Below are 14371 nucleotides of genomic sequence, written 5' to 3'. Positions count from 1 at the left end.
CCCCCAAAACTCGGCTTCCCTTCATCCATCCACTCGTTCAGGTCAGAAAGCTGGCAGTCATCACTGATTCCTCTCACTTCTCACATCCAATCCATTGCCAAGTTCTGTAGATTCTACCTCCTTTTAAAACAGGATATTTCAAATTTATCCCCTTTTGTTTATCTTCACCGCCTCCCCCACCTCCCCTGTCCAGTGATGACCTCCAGGCAGGATTTATACATTAGTCTAATGGGTCCCGCTGCGTGCACACTTGCTTCCTTCCAAAGCATTCTCCACTTTGCAAAAAGCAGACCTGATCAAGTTACCATCTGCTTCAGACAATTCAAAGGCATTCTATTGCTTTCAGGGCAAAGCTCCAAAACCATACTGAGGTTTTCTAGACCCTTCAGCATCTGGGCTCTCCCTGTCTACTTTTTTTTTAGTCCTTCTCTACCGTATTTCTTGCTCTCCAGTCGCAAATTTCTTTCACCTTTTCCACCACACCAAGCCACCTTTTACCTCTCAAGCCTTGAACTTGTTTTCTTTACCTGGAATAATCCCTTTCTCCTCCTCCCACATTTATTTGACTGATTCCTACTAATTTTTATGGTCTCAGTGTAGATGCTTCTTTTTCCAAAAAGTCTTCCTGATAGTCCTTTCTTGTATTTAACAATACAGCTCAGTCGCATTGTATTTGTCTGTTTACTGTCAGTCTGCATTCTTCACTAGACTAGTTCTTCACCTTTATAACTCCATCAGTGGGCCGGGTGTCGTGGCTCACGCCTGTGATCCCAGCACTTTGGGAGGCCGAGGTGAGTGGATCACACGAGGTCAGGAGCTCAAGACCAGCCTGGCCAACATGGGGAAACCCCGTCTCTACTAAAAATACAAAAACTAGCTGGGCATCGTGGCGGGCGCCTATAATCTCAGCTACTCGGGAGGCTGAGGCAGGAGAATCGCTTGAACCCAGGAGGCACAGGTTGCAGTGAGCTGAGATGGCACCACTGCACACCAGCCTGGGCAACAGAGCAAGACTCTGTCTCAAAACAAAACAAAAAACAAAACAAAACAAAAAACCCATCACTCAGCCCAGTGGCTGAAACTCAGTAAGGGTTCAAGACATACTTGTTAAATAATATACCTTAATAAAGTTGGTTAAGACTGATATTTTATTGCATTGTAGTTTTCTGTATCTTCTAATCTAAAAATAAACCTATATAATTTGTACAATCAGAAAACACATTAAATGTTCAATATATATAAAATAAAATTTAAAATGCCATTAAGATAGTAAAGTCATACTTGTGCATAAATTTTGGTTTTAACAACAGTGAGTTATAACTTGGTCCCTATTTTAAAATAGGGTTTTGCCGGGCGCGGTGGCTCATGCCTGTAATCCCAGCACTTTGGGAGGCCGAGGCAGGTGGATCATGAGGTCCGGAATTCGAAACCAGCCTGGCCAACATGGTGAAACCCCATCTCTACAAAAAATACAAAGATTAGCCAGGTGTGGTGGTGGGCGCCTGTAGTGCCAGCTACTCAGGAGGCTGAGGCAGGAAAATCGCTTGAACCTGAGAGGCAGAGGTTGCAGTGAGCCAAGATCACTCCACTGCACTCCAGCCTGGGCAACAGAGAGAGACTCTGTCTCAAAAAAAAAAAAAAAAAAAAGCGTTTTAAAAAATGTAATTCAAAAGTAACAAAATATATCTTACCAACTTTATTCATTCAAAAATGCATATAGTAGTACTTCATGAAATGCCATCCTCATTTTAATTCAGATTTACACCACTGAAAATAGCTTTTAGCTTTATTTAGCAATTTTATGAAGAAAAAGTTCATTCACAGAGCTGTGTAAACTCAAACATAGGTTACAGAGCAAAAATTTCAGGATTGCTCTGGGATCCATATATATGTTTCCAAAATTTAAAGCAGTGTCATTCTGTCTAGCATAGTTTACTTCTATCTCAATCTGCTTCTCTTGAAAACAAGCCACAATTTTGGCTGGGTAATTCAGACATATCCTGAGATTTGTTCTTTAAAAGCTGCCACAAAAACTGAAAGCATAATTCATACTCATTAAAAGCTGTGGATCTCTTCTGAAAGTGTGAAATGGATTAAGTTGATGAAAATATGTTTCGTATTTTTTTCATTCATTTAAAAATTCCCTATTTTTGAAACGTGATCAGGCTCTTCTTCACTAAAATATGTGATTCCATGGAACTCTGGGCAGCTCAGTACTGGAAGCTCAATACAGATTCCAGTTACCATCTACTCATTCCCCAGGTCCTGTAGAACTCTGAATACCTGTTCTCCCATCAACAAAAGTTTCTTGTGCAATCACAAGTTCACTGTGTTTGGTTGTCGTGTCATACTGGTAGAAAAACTGTTCCTCTGTGAACCACTAAGAGTTACATTTCTTAGACTGGGGAAACAGCTTGAAAAATCTCTTTGAATTTTCATGACCTAGAATTGAACATTTCACTACATAAAAATCAACCAAATCGATGTGTCCATCAATGGAGGATTGGATAAAGAAAACGTAGTGAATGTAGTGAGTGATAAAGAAAATGCAGTTTATAAACTCCAACTTGACTTTAATAAATTAAATTCCAAGCTGTCACACAGCAATGGACATCATTATCATCGCCCAACACACACACACACACAGTGGAATACTACTCAGCCATAAAAAAGAATGAAATCATGTGTTTTCCAGCAACATGGGTGGAACTGGAGGCCATTATCCTTGGTGAAATAACTCAGAAACAGAAAGTCAAATATGGCATATTCTCATTTATAAGTGGGAGCTAAATAATGGGTATACATGGACATATAGAGTGGAATAAAAGACATCAGAGACTATGAAAGGTGAGAAGGTGGGAGGAGGGTGAGGGTTGAAAAACTACCTATTGGGTATGATGTTCACTATTTGGGCGATGCGTACACTAAAAAAAGCCCAGACTTCACCTCTATGCATGCAATATATGCATGTAAGAAACCTGCACTTGTCCCCCCAAATATATAAAACTATCTAATTGAAAAAAAAAATCTATACCCTCCATTCTTCCCAGATATCTCATATTTGGTGAGTAGTGTGGACAGGAGCATGGGGAATAGTAACAATTTCCACATGCTATCTACCCAAAGGCATGTGCCCTAAACACCCTGAGATATAGGTAGTCATAGAATGTCAAGGCTGGAAGTGACCTGAATGTTTATCCAGGTCACCCTTATTTTAGATATGAGGAAATTGAGGTCCCCAAAGAAGTTGCCTGCTCAAGATCACTTGGTTTGTCTGTGGCAGACTCAGTTTTCTTGCTTCCTGGTCCTGCATTCTGCCCAATATCCTGTAGCAGCTTACCTGGTTCAAGTCCTGTATAAGATCTCAAGCACGGGAACCAGGGACACAGTTTGCTAGGATCTATCAATCCCTGAAATTTGCCCACATTTCAGAATGAGAGAGCTTTTATTATGTTGAAACACTTCTAAGACTTCCCCCTCCCAGTTTCTTCTGAGGCAACAGTTAACACTCAGCACTTCATTTACTTCTCATCCACAACCAAATGATAGCCATGATGATTGAAGTTCCCATTTTACAGATGAGAAAACTGAGGCACTTAGAGGTTACATAACTTGCCTAAGGTCACACAAGTAATTAGAAGAGCTGGGACTCAAACCCAGGCAGGCAGTTTAGTTACAGGGTCCAAGCTTTGATCTCCATTACATCCTAGAAGGAGCAGCCTGTTCCAGAAAGGGGAATGAAGACTAACCTGTACTAGTTGATTGAGTTTTTTGCTACAATTTCATACTCCAGAGCCTCCTGTCTCTTCCATCCTTTCTCTGCACACCCCTTCTTCCCTGCAGGAACTTCTTAGCAGATCCACAATGTGTGTCATCTACCCGACCTCATTATCCGGGCCCCTGTCTCATCCTCCCACACCATCCATGTCACAGCCTGGCTGCCTACTGCCTTTCAAAGGATAACCAGTTGTCCAGTTTATAAACTCCAATTTGACTTTAATAAATTAAATTCCAAGCCATCACACAGCAATGGACATCATCATCGTCTCCCAACACACAGAGGTGCAGCCTTGCGTGGCTCCATCATCACAGTCTTTAAATAAAGCCCCTAAAGCCATCTCTCTGGGGAAGGCTTCCCACCAGGCTCCCGGCTCCCTCCTTCCCACAGAGCCACTGCTCACAGAGAAGGCATCAAGTACAAAAAACGGTAATAAAGGGGGAGGGAGGGATGAGGAGCAGGAGGGGAGGCAGGAAGGTGGGGAGTACCTGCCCCCCATCCCGGGCCGGCCCTGCTCTCTGTGAGCTGCCAACATTCTCAGAGGCAGACACTGGTGCTGGTCTGAGTGGGGACCTGAGGGAGGTGTGGGAGCCCCATCCCAAAGGGAATTACCCACCCTCCTGGGACAGAAAAGAAGGGTCACCTGGGAGAGATGCCCTCTATCATCTGTTCACGGAGGGTCCTAAGCCACACATATAAATAGAAAAGAGAATAAATAAGGGAAGAAGGGTCAGCTGAAGAGCTGAGCACCCTGGGACTCCGCTCAGGGACCAGGCTCAGCAGGAGGCAAATGCTTCTGGGGAATACCCACACATGCCGGACAGGGCCCTCTTCTCCCTCCCAGCCACCAGTCCCTCGTCCATGTCCTCGGCAACGGGTGCCCACCTCTCATGTGCTTCCCGTTCCAAGTATCCTTCCAACCGGCCCCATGGCCCAGGGTGGACAGGGCTTCCCGGAACCCAGAGGGCTTTCCTGGCCCAGGCACTGGAGATCCAGGAAGGGGTATGGAAGGGGAGGTGGGGAATGGGCTGAGAGAACTCGTGCCCTTTCAGAGCTGGGTCCTCAGAGCTGGGGGCTGGGGTTACCATTGGCCTTGGGTTTGGATTTGAAGGAAAAGCGCTTGATAAGGCGGCGAGAAAAGCTGCCGGCCTTCTTTCGGACACTGGGCGTGGCCGTTGCGTTGGAGAGGTCATCGTGTGATTGGCTCAGGCCAGCTTCCTTCTGCCTAGGCCTCCGGCGGAAGATGAGCTTAGTGCCGCTGCGCAGGAAACTCACTGCAGGGGAAGAGGGGAAGCTGAGGCAGAGGGGGGCACGGGGTGGGGTGAGACGGGGGCAGAGACACGATGGAGAATGGAGGGAAAGAGGATGTGGACAGGATCAGTCCCGTGGCCCAGAAGCCAGGCTTCCTCAGGAAAGAAAGCAGAAACATACTTCTCCATAAGGCTTCGTGAAAAAAAGAAAAAAGAAAACGAAAGCAGAAACAAACATGTGCTTTATCCTTCCTGAGGCAAAAATCGTGGTACTTGTGGGGATCTGTGTACAATCTTAACTCTGCCCGCAAAAGAGATATCACGGAGCTGGCTGCTTTGTGAGGACAAACTGGGATTGGGCCTCTTTCCTATGGGAAGACAAAAGCTACCAGAAGGTACTCCCAAAAGTCTATAAATCATGAAGGGAAAGGTAGGTTGACACTGACTTGTTAACCGAATTCCAGGCTGTGAGCAGGAAGTGGTGCATCTAGAAACTTCAAAGAGGTAAATTCAGAACCAGTATAATGAGCAAGGTGCTCACCCAGCAGGCTTTGGAGGTAGAAACCTCATTATCTCAAGAAGTGACGCAGGCTTAAAAAATAGATAGATAGATCCATGGTTGATAGTCTCACTGGTAGAGGAATGAAGATGTTTTAGGGTGAGCCTCTCATCTTTTAAAGTTAGAAGAACTACCACCACTGGTCACTGCCTGTCTTGCTGCCAGATGGATAATCCAAGGGTAGGATTTCTTATACTCATGGGGGAGAGGGTGCAGATTGAAAGGGAAGAATTTTTTTTTTTTTTTTTTTTGAGACAGAGTCTCACTCTGTCACCCAGGCTGGAGTGCAGTGTCATGATCTGGGCTCACTGCAACCTCCAACCGCCCAGTTCCAAGCGATTCTCCTGCCTCAGCCTCCCAAGTAGCTGGGATTACAGGCGCCTGCCACCACGTCTGGCTAATGTATGTATTTTTAGTAGAGATGGGGTTTACCCATGTTGGCCAGGCTGGTCTTGAACTCCTGACCTTGTGATCCACCCGCTTTGGCCTCCCAAAGTGCTAGGATTACAGGCATTAACCACCGTGCCCGGCCATGGAAAAAAAAATTTTTTTTTGAGACAGGGTCTCACTCTGTCACCCAGGCTGGAGTGCAGTGGCACAATCACGGCTCACTGCTTCAACCTCCTTGAACCTCAAACTCCCAGGCTCAAGGAATCCTCCCTCCTCAGCCCCCTGAGTAGCTGAGATTACAGGTGTGTGCCACTATGCCCGGCCAATTTATTGTATTTTTAGTAGAGATGGGGTCTCGCCATGTTGCCCAGGCTAGTCTTGAACTCCTGGACTCAGGTAATCCACCTGCCTTGGCCTCCCAAAGTGCCGGTGTGAGCCACCACACCCTGCCTAGGAATAAATTTTTATAATTTTTTTTTAAAGGGCAGGAAAACTGGCACTTAGACTCAGGAAGAAAGAACAATGGAGGTAAAGGGAAATAATTTGGCATCCCTTCCTATCACAAGCATGTCAGATCTAGGCCAGGAACCAAGGCACCAAGATCCCCCTCTAGGCTAGCTTGGCTGAACTAGGCTGGGAATCCGGCTATCTCTTAGGGGAAGAAGGAGAAGGCACGCTGGCTTGAGGTCCCCCAGGTCATGATATGTGCATAAAAGAAGAGATGAGGGGCACCCTGCCAACGTCCCCCTACCTTTGTGATCCTTGAGGCTGCGGGTCTCCAGGGCACCAGTGGACCCCGTTTCCGACTCAATATCATCCACAGATGGCCTCTCAGAAATATCCGAACGGGTTGTCTCGTCTGCTTCCTGGACACTTGTGGGACTAGAGAGGGCATCTAGCGGTCCTGGAGACATGGCTGGTGGGTCTGAGGGAGGTGAAGAGGGGCCTCCGCTGGTCCCTGCATCATCCTGCACTGAGGCTTCCAGGGATGCCGCATAGCCCAGGGATAGCGCCAACTCGTCCTGAGCAATGGGCACCTGGCAGGAGGGACGGGTTTTAATGGGCAGGAGTGACCGACCCATTAGGGCTTTCTCCCCATCCCAGCTCCTCTCCCCAGAGCCCTGTTACCTTGGAAACACCAGAGATGATGAGAGTGCTGCGCTTGGTGGGTGTCTTCTTGGCCACCCGCCCACTGGGCTCTGTCAGCTGGCGAATCGCTGTCTCTGCTACAGGGTCCAAGCCGTTGGAAAGGTGGCTGTCCCCTGCTAGGGGTGCAGAGAATGAATAACCTGACTTCTCCCTGGCTCTTTCTTGGATTGGAACTCCTCCTATCCCACCCAGAGTACTTTTTGATGCTGGGGCACCAGGGCCAACCCACACTCATGCACCCCATTCCCCACTCACGGCTGCTGCTATGGGAGGTATTGCTGGGGCCACTGCTCTCACTCAGCACAGTTGTCGTCTTCTCGGTCACCTCCACCTTGGACGGGGAGCGGGAGGGGGAGTCTGGTGGGTGGGGGAGGGTCAGTGAGCTGGGAGGTGCTTCAGAGTGGCCCCCACCCCTACTGTCTTTGTTGAGATGCAGACTTTGGGTGACTCAGAGGGCAAGAATGATTAAAGGGTGATTAATCACAAGGGCGATTAAGAAGATGCCGTGGGGACTAAAAGACACCCCAGGAGCTAATGGGAGTGTAGGAAAGTGCCATGGGGCCTGCCGAAGGTGTGGGGAGATGCTATGAAAATATGGAGCGGGGACAGAGCGGGTACTGGGGCTCCCTGAAGTTGGGGCAATTCAATGGGGCCCCTATAATGGCAGAAGTGCCATGGGGGCCCACTGAGTGGGGTAGAAATGCCACAGAGGCCTCTGGGTTTGTTGGAGGACCCCAGGGGGTGCTGGAGGGCTGAGGGTAGCAGGATGGACAATTATAGTCAGCTGGGGCTAAGGACACCTGTGAAAAGCCAGAGGGGAAGCTGGAAGGTAGGAGTGCAACAGTCCTGTGTGAGGAGGGGCAGGAGGATCCAGAAGGGTGGCAGAGTGAGAGGAATTGCTGGGGAAACGGCAGGAGGTAAGGGAAAGTTTGGAAGAGACAAAGATTGGGAGGAAGATGTGGTAGGACTGGAATGGAATGTCTGAAAACGGGGAGTTGGAATTAAGGCTTTCTCTCCTCTTTCACTGTCCTGCCTTGGGTCTGCAGTCCCGGGCCCCTGGCTAGAGCTGGGCTCCCAGGCTCCTTCTCTTTACCTAATTTGCCGTCTATACGGGGCCGGGACTGGACAGTGGTGACTGTGGTGACAATGGTGCCATCGGGCATGATGGTCCGGTCAAGCTCAATCTTCTTGGTAGGTGTGATGCTGGGGCGTGGAGTGGAGGAGGTGGGAGTACCCAGGTTCCGGGGAGAGCCCTCCTCATAGTGAAGCTGCCCAGGGGTGGGAGAGAGAAGAGACAGAGCCTCGGAGACTGCCCATCCCCTGTGTCCTCCCACCTACCCCAGGGGTCAGCTTCTCACCTCCACTGCCATGGTGGCTGCTGGTCCCAGGGCTTTCCCTGGCCCTGGGGTGAGTGGGCACAACTGTCTTCGAGACAGTGGTCTGGAGGGGGAGCCCACAGGCAGTGTGGCCTGGCCTAGGAGTTCGGCTGGGGAAAGGGATGGCACTGTGAGCTGGGCCCATGGCCAGACCCCACTCTGTACCCACCCAGGGGTGCCCCTCCCACCCCTCACTTACTGTCTCCACAGCTGCTGCTCCTCAGCACTTTGAGGGTCAGCTCCCGGCTCTGGGGGCCCAGATCCCTGTGGGACAAGAGGAGATGGGGCAGGAAGGAGAAAATTAGCAAGCTGAACCCACACTTGAGTGGATCACAGGCCAGAGGCAGAGAGCTGTGTACATAAATAAAACGGCACAAATGCTCCAATCAGATTCTCCTGGCCTCCAAATTCTCTCTCGTCCCAAGAGAAAGGGACAGGGCCTGAGTGGAAACCATGCTTCTCAGCTATGCATTCAAATCCTCCCTGGTCCTGCTCTTCCTGTCTTGCCAGTCTCTCAGTTGCAAGCCACCCTCTTTCATTTGCTCCAGCTCTTCCCTCTGCCGAGAATACTTTCACACTCTGATGAAATCCTACTCTTGCTCTAAAGTGTGGTTTAAATGTCATCTCCTCCATGAAGCCTACTCTGATCCTTATTCCCTCATGGGAATTAATCTCCCCCCCACCTAGGCACTCTGACGGCACATTACATAAACCTCAACTGGAGCGGTTTTACCATCTTCTTTATGTACACCTGTCTCTGCCTCAAGCTTGTCATTGACCCAGGGGTGGGGGCTGTATCTTGGTCAAGTCTGTATCCCTAAGACCCACGCCAGGGCCTGGCATACAATAGGGGCTCACGCCAAAGGCTACTGAAAACAGAGCTGATTCCTGCAAGGACTGTGCTGGAAGGGTTTGATCCTCTCTGCTCTGGAGCATGGGGTCGGGGCAGGGTTACTCCTTACAGTGCCAGGTCTTCTCTCCACTCCACCTCGGATCCAGCCCTCGCGGGCTTGGTCCACTTCTGCTGCATGGGGTTGTCGAGTTCAGCTACACAGCACAGTTCCTCGGTGCCTGTGATGAACCAGAAGTTAGAAGATGCTCAGATCAGAGATGGGAAGTCACTGCAGAATAAAGAGGCTGTACCCTTGGCAGAGGGGCAGAGAGCATCTGCAACCAACCACAGCCTTGGCAGTCCCGCAGCCACTTCCAGCTCTCACCTTCCAGCTCATTTCCCAAGTGAGATGCCCGAAGCTGCCGTAGGAATAACCGGTTAGGTCTGGGGATGGCTGGCTGAGCCTGAGGCATCATGGGTGGCTTCTCACTGGGTACCTAAGAGCAGAAGAAAGTCCAAAGAGCAAGAATCCTGACATAGCACCCTAGGAACAAGGTGCATGCAAATCTTTTGCTTTGGGTGCCAACTCACCAGGCCTCCTGGGGCAGAGCAAGCCCTGAGGTTGACCATCATGGCTGGCTGGGTGCTGACTATGGCATCCTTGATCAGTTCCTCAATTGTGGAGAGCTCCACTTGTTCTTCTCCTCTCTGCAGAGAGAAGAAGGGAACAACAAGGAGGTGGATCCCCCACCTCTGCCTCCCTCCCCGTTCTGCCTCTTCTCTGCCAGCTCTGCCTCCTTACCTCCCTGGCCTGAAGCTTGGGAAGCACCGTTAGGCTGAGATCTGGGCGATCAGTGAAGGCCCAGGATATGAGCAGTCCCTCACCAGGGATTTCCTCCAGGTTGACTTCCAACTACAGACAGGAAGAAAGTGACTGGGCTGACTTGCCCCATTTACCCAAGGACTCCTAATTCGAGGACCCTCCCTTCCTGAATTCCATCCCAGAGAGGAAACAAATGGAAGAAGCTGAGCCAATGGAACCGCCCCTGCCCAACTCAGTTTCCCACATCCCCTTCTACCTGTGTTGGTGGCAGTGTCAGAGTGACGTGGTAGGTCTCCATGGAGACGGCAGCGGGGGACTGCTGGGTCACAGAGACTGGGAACCGCACCTCCTCAGCAGAGAGCTGGCAACGCAGCACCTGAGACCGGCGAGGTGGGTCAGATGTGGGGGAAGGGTGCTCACCCTGCTTTGAACTGCCCTGTAATAGTTCAGCAGACCCCTCCCCACTTCCGTTTTCCTAAGGACTTCATGTTTTCAGGATCATAAATCCCTAAAAGAATCAGATAAATGCCAAAGACTCCTCTCCCCAGAAAAATGCATATAAACACACATCCAACATTTTGCACATAACTTCAATGGGATTCTCAGACTTCCTGAAGCCAATCCTTAGATCCATAAGGCATTCACAGACTCCAGGTTAAGAACCTCTGGACTAAAGGGAGCCCAAGGGGTCAGTCCTTCTTGGACCCCAAAGAGGGCAGTGCCCATCAGACCCTTACCATGGTATGCTCAGATTGGTCTACGCAGGTCACATGACTGATGCTGGCTCTGGGTGGGAGTTGGGGCACCTCCTCAAAGGCGATTTGGATGGAGCTCTGAGGGAGTAATGTGGGCATTGGATCAGGTCTCTGGAGCTGCCCCCCACAGGGTTGGCCTGCTCAGTTGCTGGCTGGACTCTGCCACTGCGGAGGCCTCAGCTGCAGGCTGGCTTCTGGCCCCTCCTTGGCTCAGGGCTTTAAGACAGGAGGTAGTCCCCTCAAGGTCTGCCTCTCCAGGGGCCTGTAGCTGCTAGGAGCCACTGAGCAATGGGGAGTTAGTCCACCTCAGAGACTAGATCACCTTAAGCTGAAGACCCTGGCATCCTCCTGGAATACCAAGAGCTTCCTTCTTCTTCTCCCTGCAATCCCTTTTATCCCCTACCCTACCTCCTAAAAAAACAAATAACAAACAAACAAAAAATCCTACATAGAAAAAAGTTAAGGTGCTGGTTGCCACCTATATATAATAGCTGGGCAGAGGGAAAGGGCTAAGCCCCGGTAAAGGTGGTAGAGCCACCTTGTTCAAGATAAGAGCTGCAGAAATGAAGCTAAGCCTTCTTCCAAATAAATAAGATGTGGAGGCTTCAAGAGTATGATGCTTCATATTCTTGGAGATGAAGATGAGCATGGCCTTGGGGATCTGTACCAGGGGGACTGGGAAGAGATACAAGCTCAGAGGACCCAAGAGTCCAGGGGCCTGGCTAATTCCTCAAGGCAGATAGCAGGACGGTATTAGAGAGCAGAAAGCTGCTTAGATCTCAAAAGAGCTGCTCCCTAATTCGTCCACAGTAATGGAAGCAACCTACCGCAGCCCCGCCTGGAGAGCAGTGCGGACACAGAATTGAGGAAGGGGCACAGAATTGGCTGGCAACTCTTCCTTGGGTCTTGAGATGGAGGAAACAAATCCATAGGGTTCATTTGCTTGGCAAACCAGGGGAAGCCAACTCCTTTGCTCTGGTAGCTGTCTCATTCAAAGGCTAGGCCAAGGAAGATGGGGAGATGGATGCTTGAAACCTCAATCTCCCCACCCTCTGCAAGGGAGGCCAATGTCCAGTTGAGTCAGCTATCCTGGGGAGTTGCTTCTGACCGAGGGACAAGGTACAGGGAGAGTTGGATGAAGAGGTGGGTTCAAGGTGTAAACTGACAGATGCCATCTGGCTTTTAGCCAGCCAGCTGGACAGAGTAAATAGAGCAATTTCTTGTGGACGTTTCTGTTTCCGGCATCTGGGGAACTAGTAAGGTAAAGCCTCCAAACTCATAGTGGCTGGAAATAGAGAACCCTCTGAGCAAGGAGCTGATGGACTGTGAGAGCAAGGAGAGATTGCTGGGTCAGGATGGGAGGGAGCTCCAGAAAAGAGAGACTTCTACCTCCCACCTTATCTCCATCTCATGACCACGCTTCCTGCCCCACTTCCTGGGAGGCCAGATGCCCATGGTGCAATGGGAGGAAGTAGGCTGGACTGGTTTGTGACTGACCCTCAAGGGGCAGTTCCAAGCTCATCTACTGGTAGGGGCACTGTCAATCTGCTCTCCACCTGAACACTCCCCAACCCCCAGTGAACCACAGGCCAGCATGGAGGAGAAGGATGTGTTTGACTGTAGCAGTGAAATTACTGTCGGGTAGGGGGGTGATTCAGGCTCCTTGGGGATCTGCCTGACCACACCAGGGATTTGGGGCATGAAATGTTAAATGGGTGTGGTGGCATGAGAAGCAGGCAAATTCCTTCTGCAGGTGCACCTGTCTCCCATGCCCCAACACAATCAGCACCCAGGCAAGGCGGAAGTGCCCTCAGGCACAGGGATTAGCGTTGCTATGAGAACAGCAACTTGTGCTTGGGTTTGGAGCCAGAGTACCTTGCCCACAGAAATGGAAGTCTGGGGACCCAGTTGGATTTCTACAACCCCCAGCCTTAGCGGCACCCTTTTCTCTGATCCGAGAGGGGAAGAGAAGCCATAGGGTTCCCCAGTTTATGCCCACCCTCGTCTGGCCTCCTAGCACGAGCAGTCAGTCCCTCCCCTGGAAGGAAAGGCTGAAGGGACCACCCAAGCGCTTGGTCCAACTCACCCCGTCTCTGCAGGCCTGCTCGTTCAGCGCTCGCACCCAAGCCCGCTGCCAGTTCTCCCGGAAAGACTTGAAGGCGAAGAGTGACGCCAGGAGGCCCCGGACTCCTGGCTCCTCGGCGGCGCCAGCCCGAGTCGCCCGCAGCCGCAGCAGCGAGCGCCACACGCCCAGCTCCCGCAGGGAACCCGCGGGTTCCCCGGCTAAGGCGGGTCCCGGGCCCCGGTCCCCGCGGGCCCGCGCCAGCCACAAGCCCCGGGCATATTGCAGCAGCCAGGCGAACACCGTGAGCAGCGAGGCGGCGAAGAGGATCAGCAAGGCCGCCCAGCCCACGTCCCGCTGCCCCCAGCCCGGATCCATGCTCCGCGCGGGCGCCGGTCCCGGTCCCGGCTGGGGCTCAGCCGCTGCCCCGGGGGAGCATGGCCCGGGCGGGCCGCGGGGCGGAGGTGGGCTCCCCCGGGGCTGGGCGCGCGGGGTCGGGGGCTCTCCGCGGCTGAGTGCCCAGGACTAGTGGGTGCCACAGGGCGAGGAGAGGAGGTCCTCGGGGGTCGCGATGCCGGGGTCTCTGTCTCCGTGGCCCGGGTCTCTCCTAGCTTGGTCAGCAGTCGGACCCCAGTTAGTCGCCGGCCAGTGCCCGACTCCTCCCACCGCGCGGGCCCCGCCGGACCTTGGAGGGGACTGGTCTGCAGAGACGCTGGGGCTCGCGGGCCGGCACCGGCTCCGGGAGGGCTGCGTGCGCAGAGCTGACACTGACAACACCGCCGGCGCCCCGCCCCCACCCGCCCTTAAAGGAGCCGCACCCGCGCCGGGCGGGGCCAGGACAGCCTGGCGCTCCGTCGCTGGAGGAGGGCGGGAGGGCTAGCAGCGAGCGGAGGAGGTTCCGGGGTTGAAAATAGGCGGGATCTTTGATCACCTCGCCCCATCTTGCAATCGCGGTGCTCCCACACTCAGCTCAAGGCAAGAGTAACTTCACTTACCTAAGATGCTGCCTTTGCTTTCCCCTATGCTTGTTAGATTTCCACAGGTCGGACGCCTGTGAGGTTAAGAAGGAGGTGACCCCTGTGGAAATCACCGCCCCCTTCACCCAACACCCCCAGACTCAGCGACTTCTAGCTTCCCATTTCCTGGGGGAAGCTAGGCCCAGGGTAAGGAGACGCAGAGCGTCCCTCCCAGATAGAAGTGTCTGGCAGAGGTCCAGCTGATGTCAACAGAGAGAAAGCAGAACCTGAAGCTGGGAGAGGTTGAGAGTAGAACACCGAATTTGAATTCCCCCCACCATCATCACCCTCCTTCCTCTTGGAGCTTGGACCCAGAAACAGCCCCATTAACCTCCTTGCTCGTGTAGGTTTGTTCTGGAGATTCCCAAGCCCAGGCTGTGT

The 14371-nt window shown here is 51.8% G+C and overlaps 1 protein-coding gene across 4 annotated transcripts; it reads right to left on the bottom strand.

The window, feature by feature from the left end:
• Positions 1-3975: 3975 nt before the first annotated feature.
• On the bottom strand, positions 3976-14347 carry C2CD2L (C2CD2 like). 4 transcript variants are annotated; one of them, XM_057299263.1, is made up of 15 exons: positions 13970-14347; positions 12999-13721; positions 10895-10990; positions 10414-10533; positions 10137-10247; positions 9926-10042; positions 9720-9831; positions 9465-9573; positions 8702-8766; positions 8485-8612; positions 8220-8394; positions 7382-7483; positions 7106-7239; positions 6729-7014; positions 3976-5052 (listed from the first exon to the last, which is right to left on the bottom strand). In XM_057299263.1, exons 2-15 carry the CDS (start codon positions 13350-13352, stop codon positions 4841-4843), a joined length of 2121 nt encoding a protein of 706 aa, XP_057155246.1. In that variant the 5' UTR covers positions 13353-13721; positions 13970-14347; the 3' UTR covers positions 3976-4840. The 4 variants fall into 4 exon arrangements, with proteins under 4 accessions (XP_057155246.1, XP_003820058.2, XP_034789751.1 ...); XM_003820010.7 differs by lacking the exon at positions 13970-14347 and having other exon boundaries at positions 7106-7242; positions 12999-13882; XM_034933860.3 differs by lacking the exon at positions 13970-14347 and having other exon boundaries at positions 12999-13878.
• Between the last annotated feature and the right edge of the window lie 24 nt (positions 14348-14371).

This window comes from Pan paniscus, chromosome 9 (assembly GCF_029289425.2).
Source record: "Pan paniscus chromosome 9, NHGRI_mPanPan1-v2.0_pri, whole genome shotgun sequence".
Lineage (NCBI taxonomy): Eukaryota > Metazoa > Chordata > Mammalia > Primates > Hominidae > Pan > Pan paniscus.
This window is presented reverse-complemented; position numbering and strand designations above follow the sequence as displayed.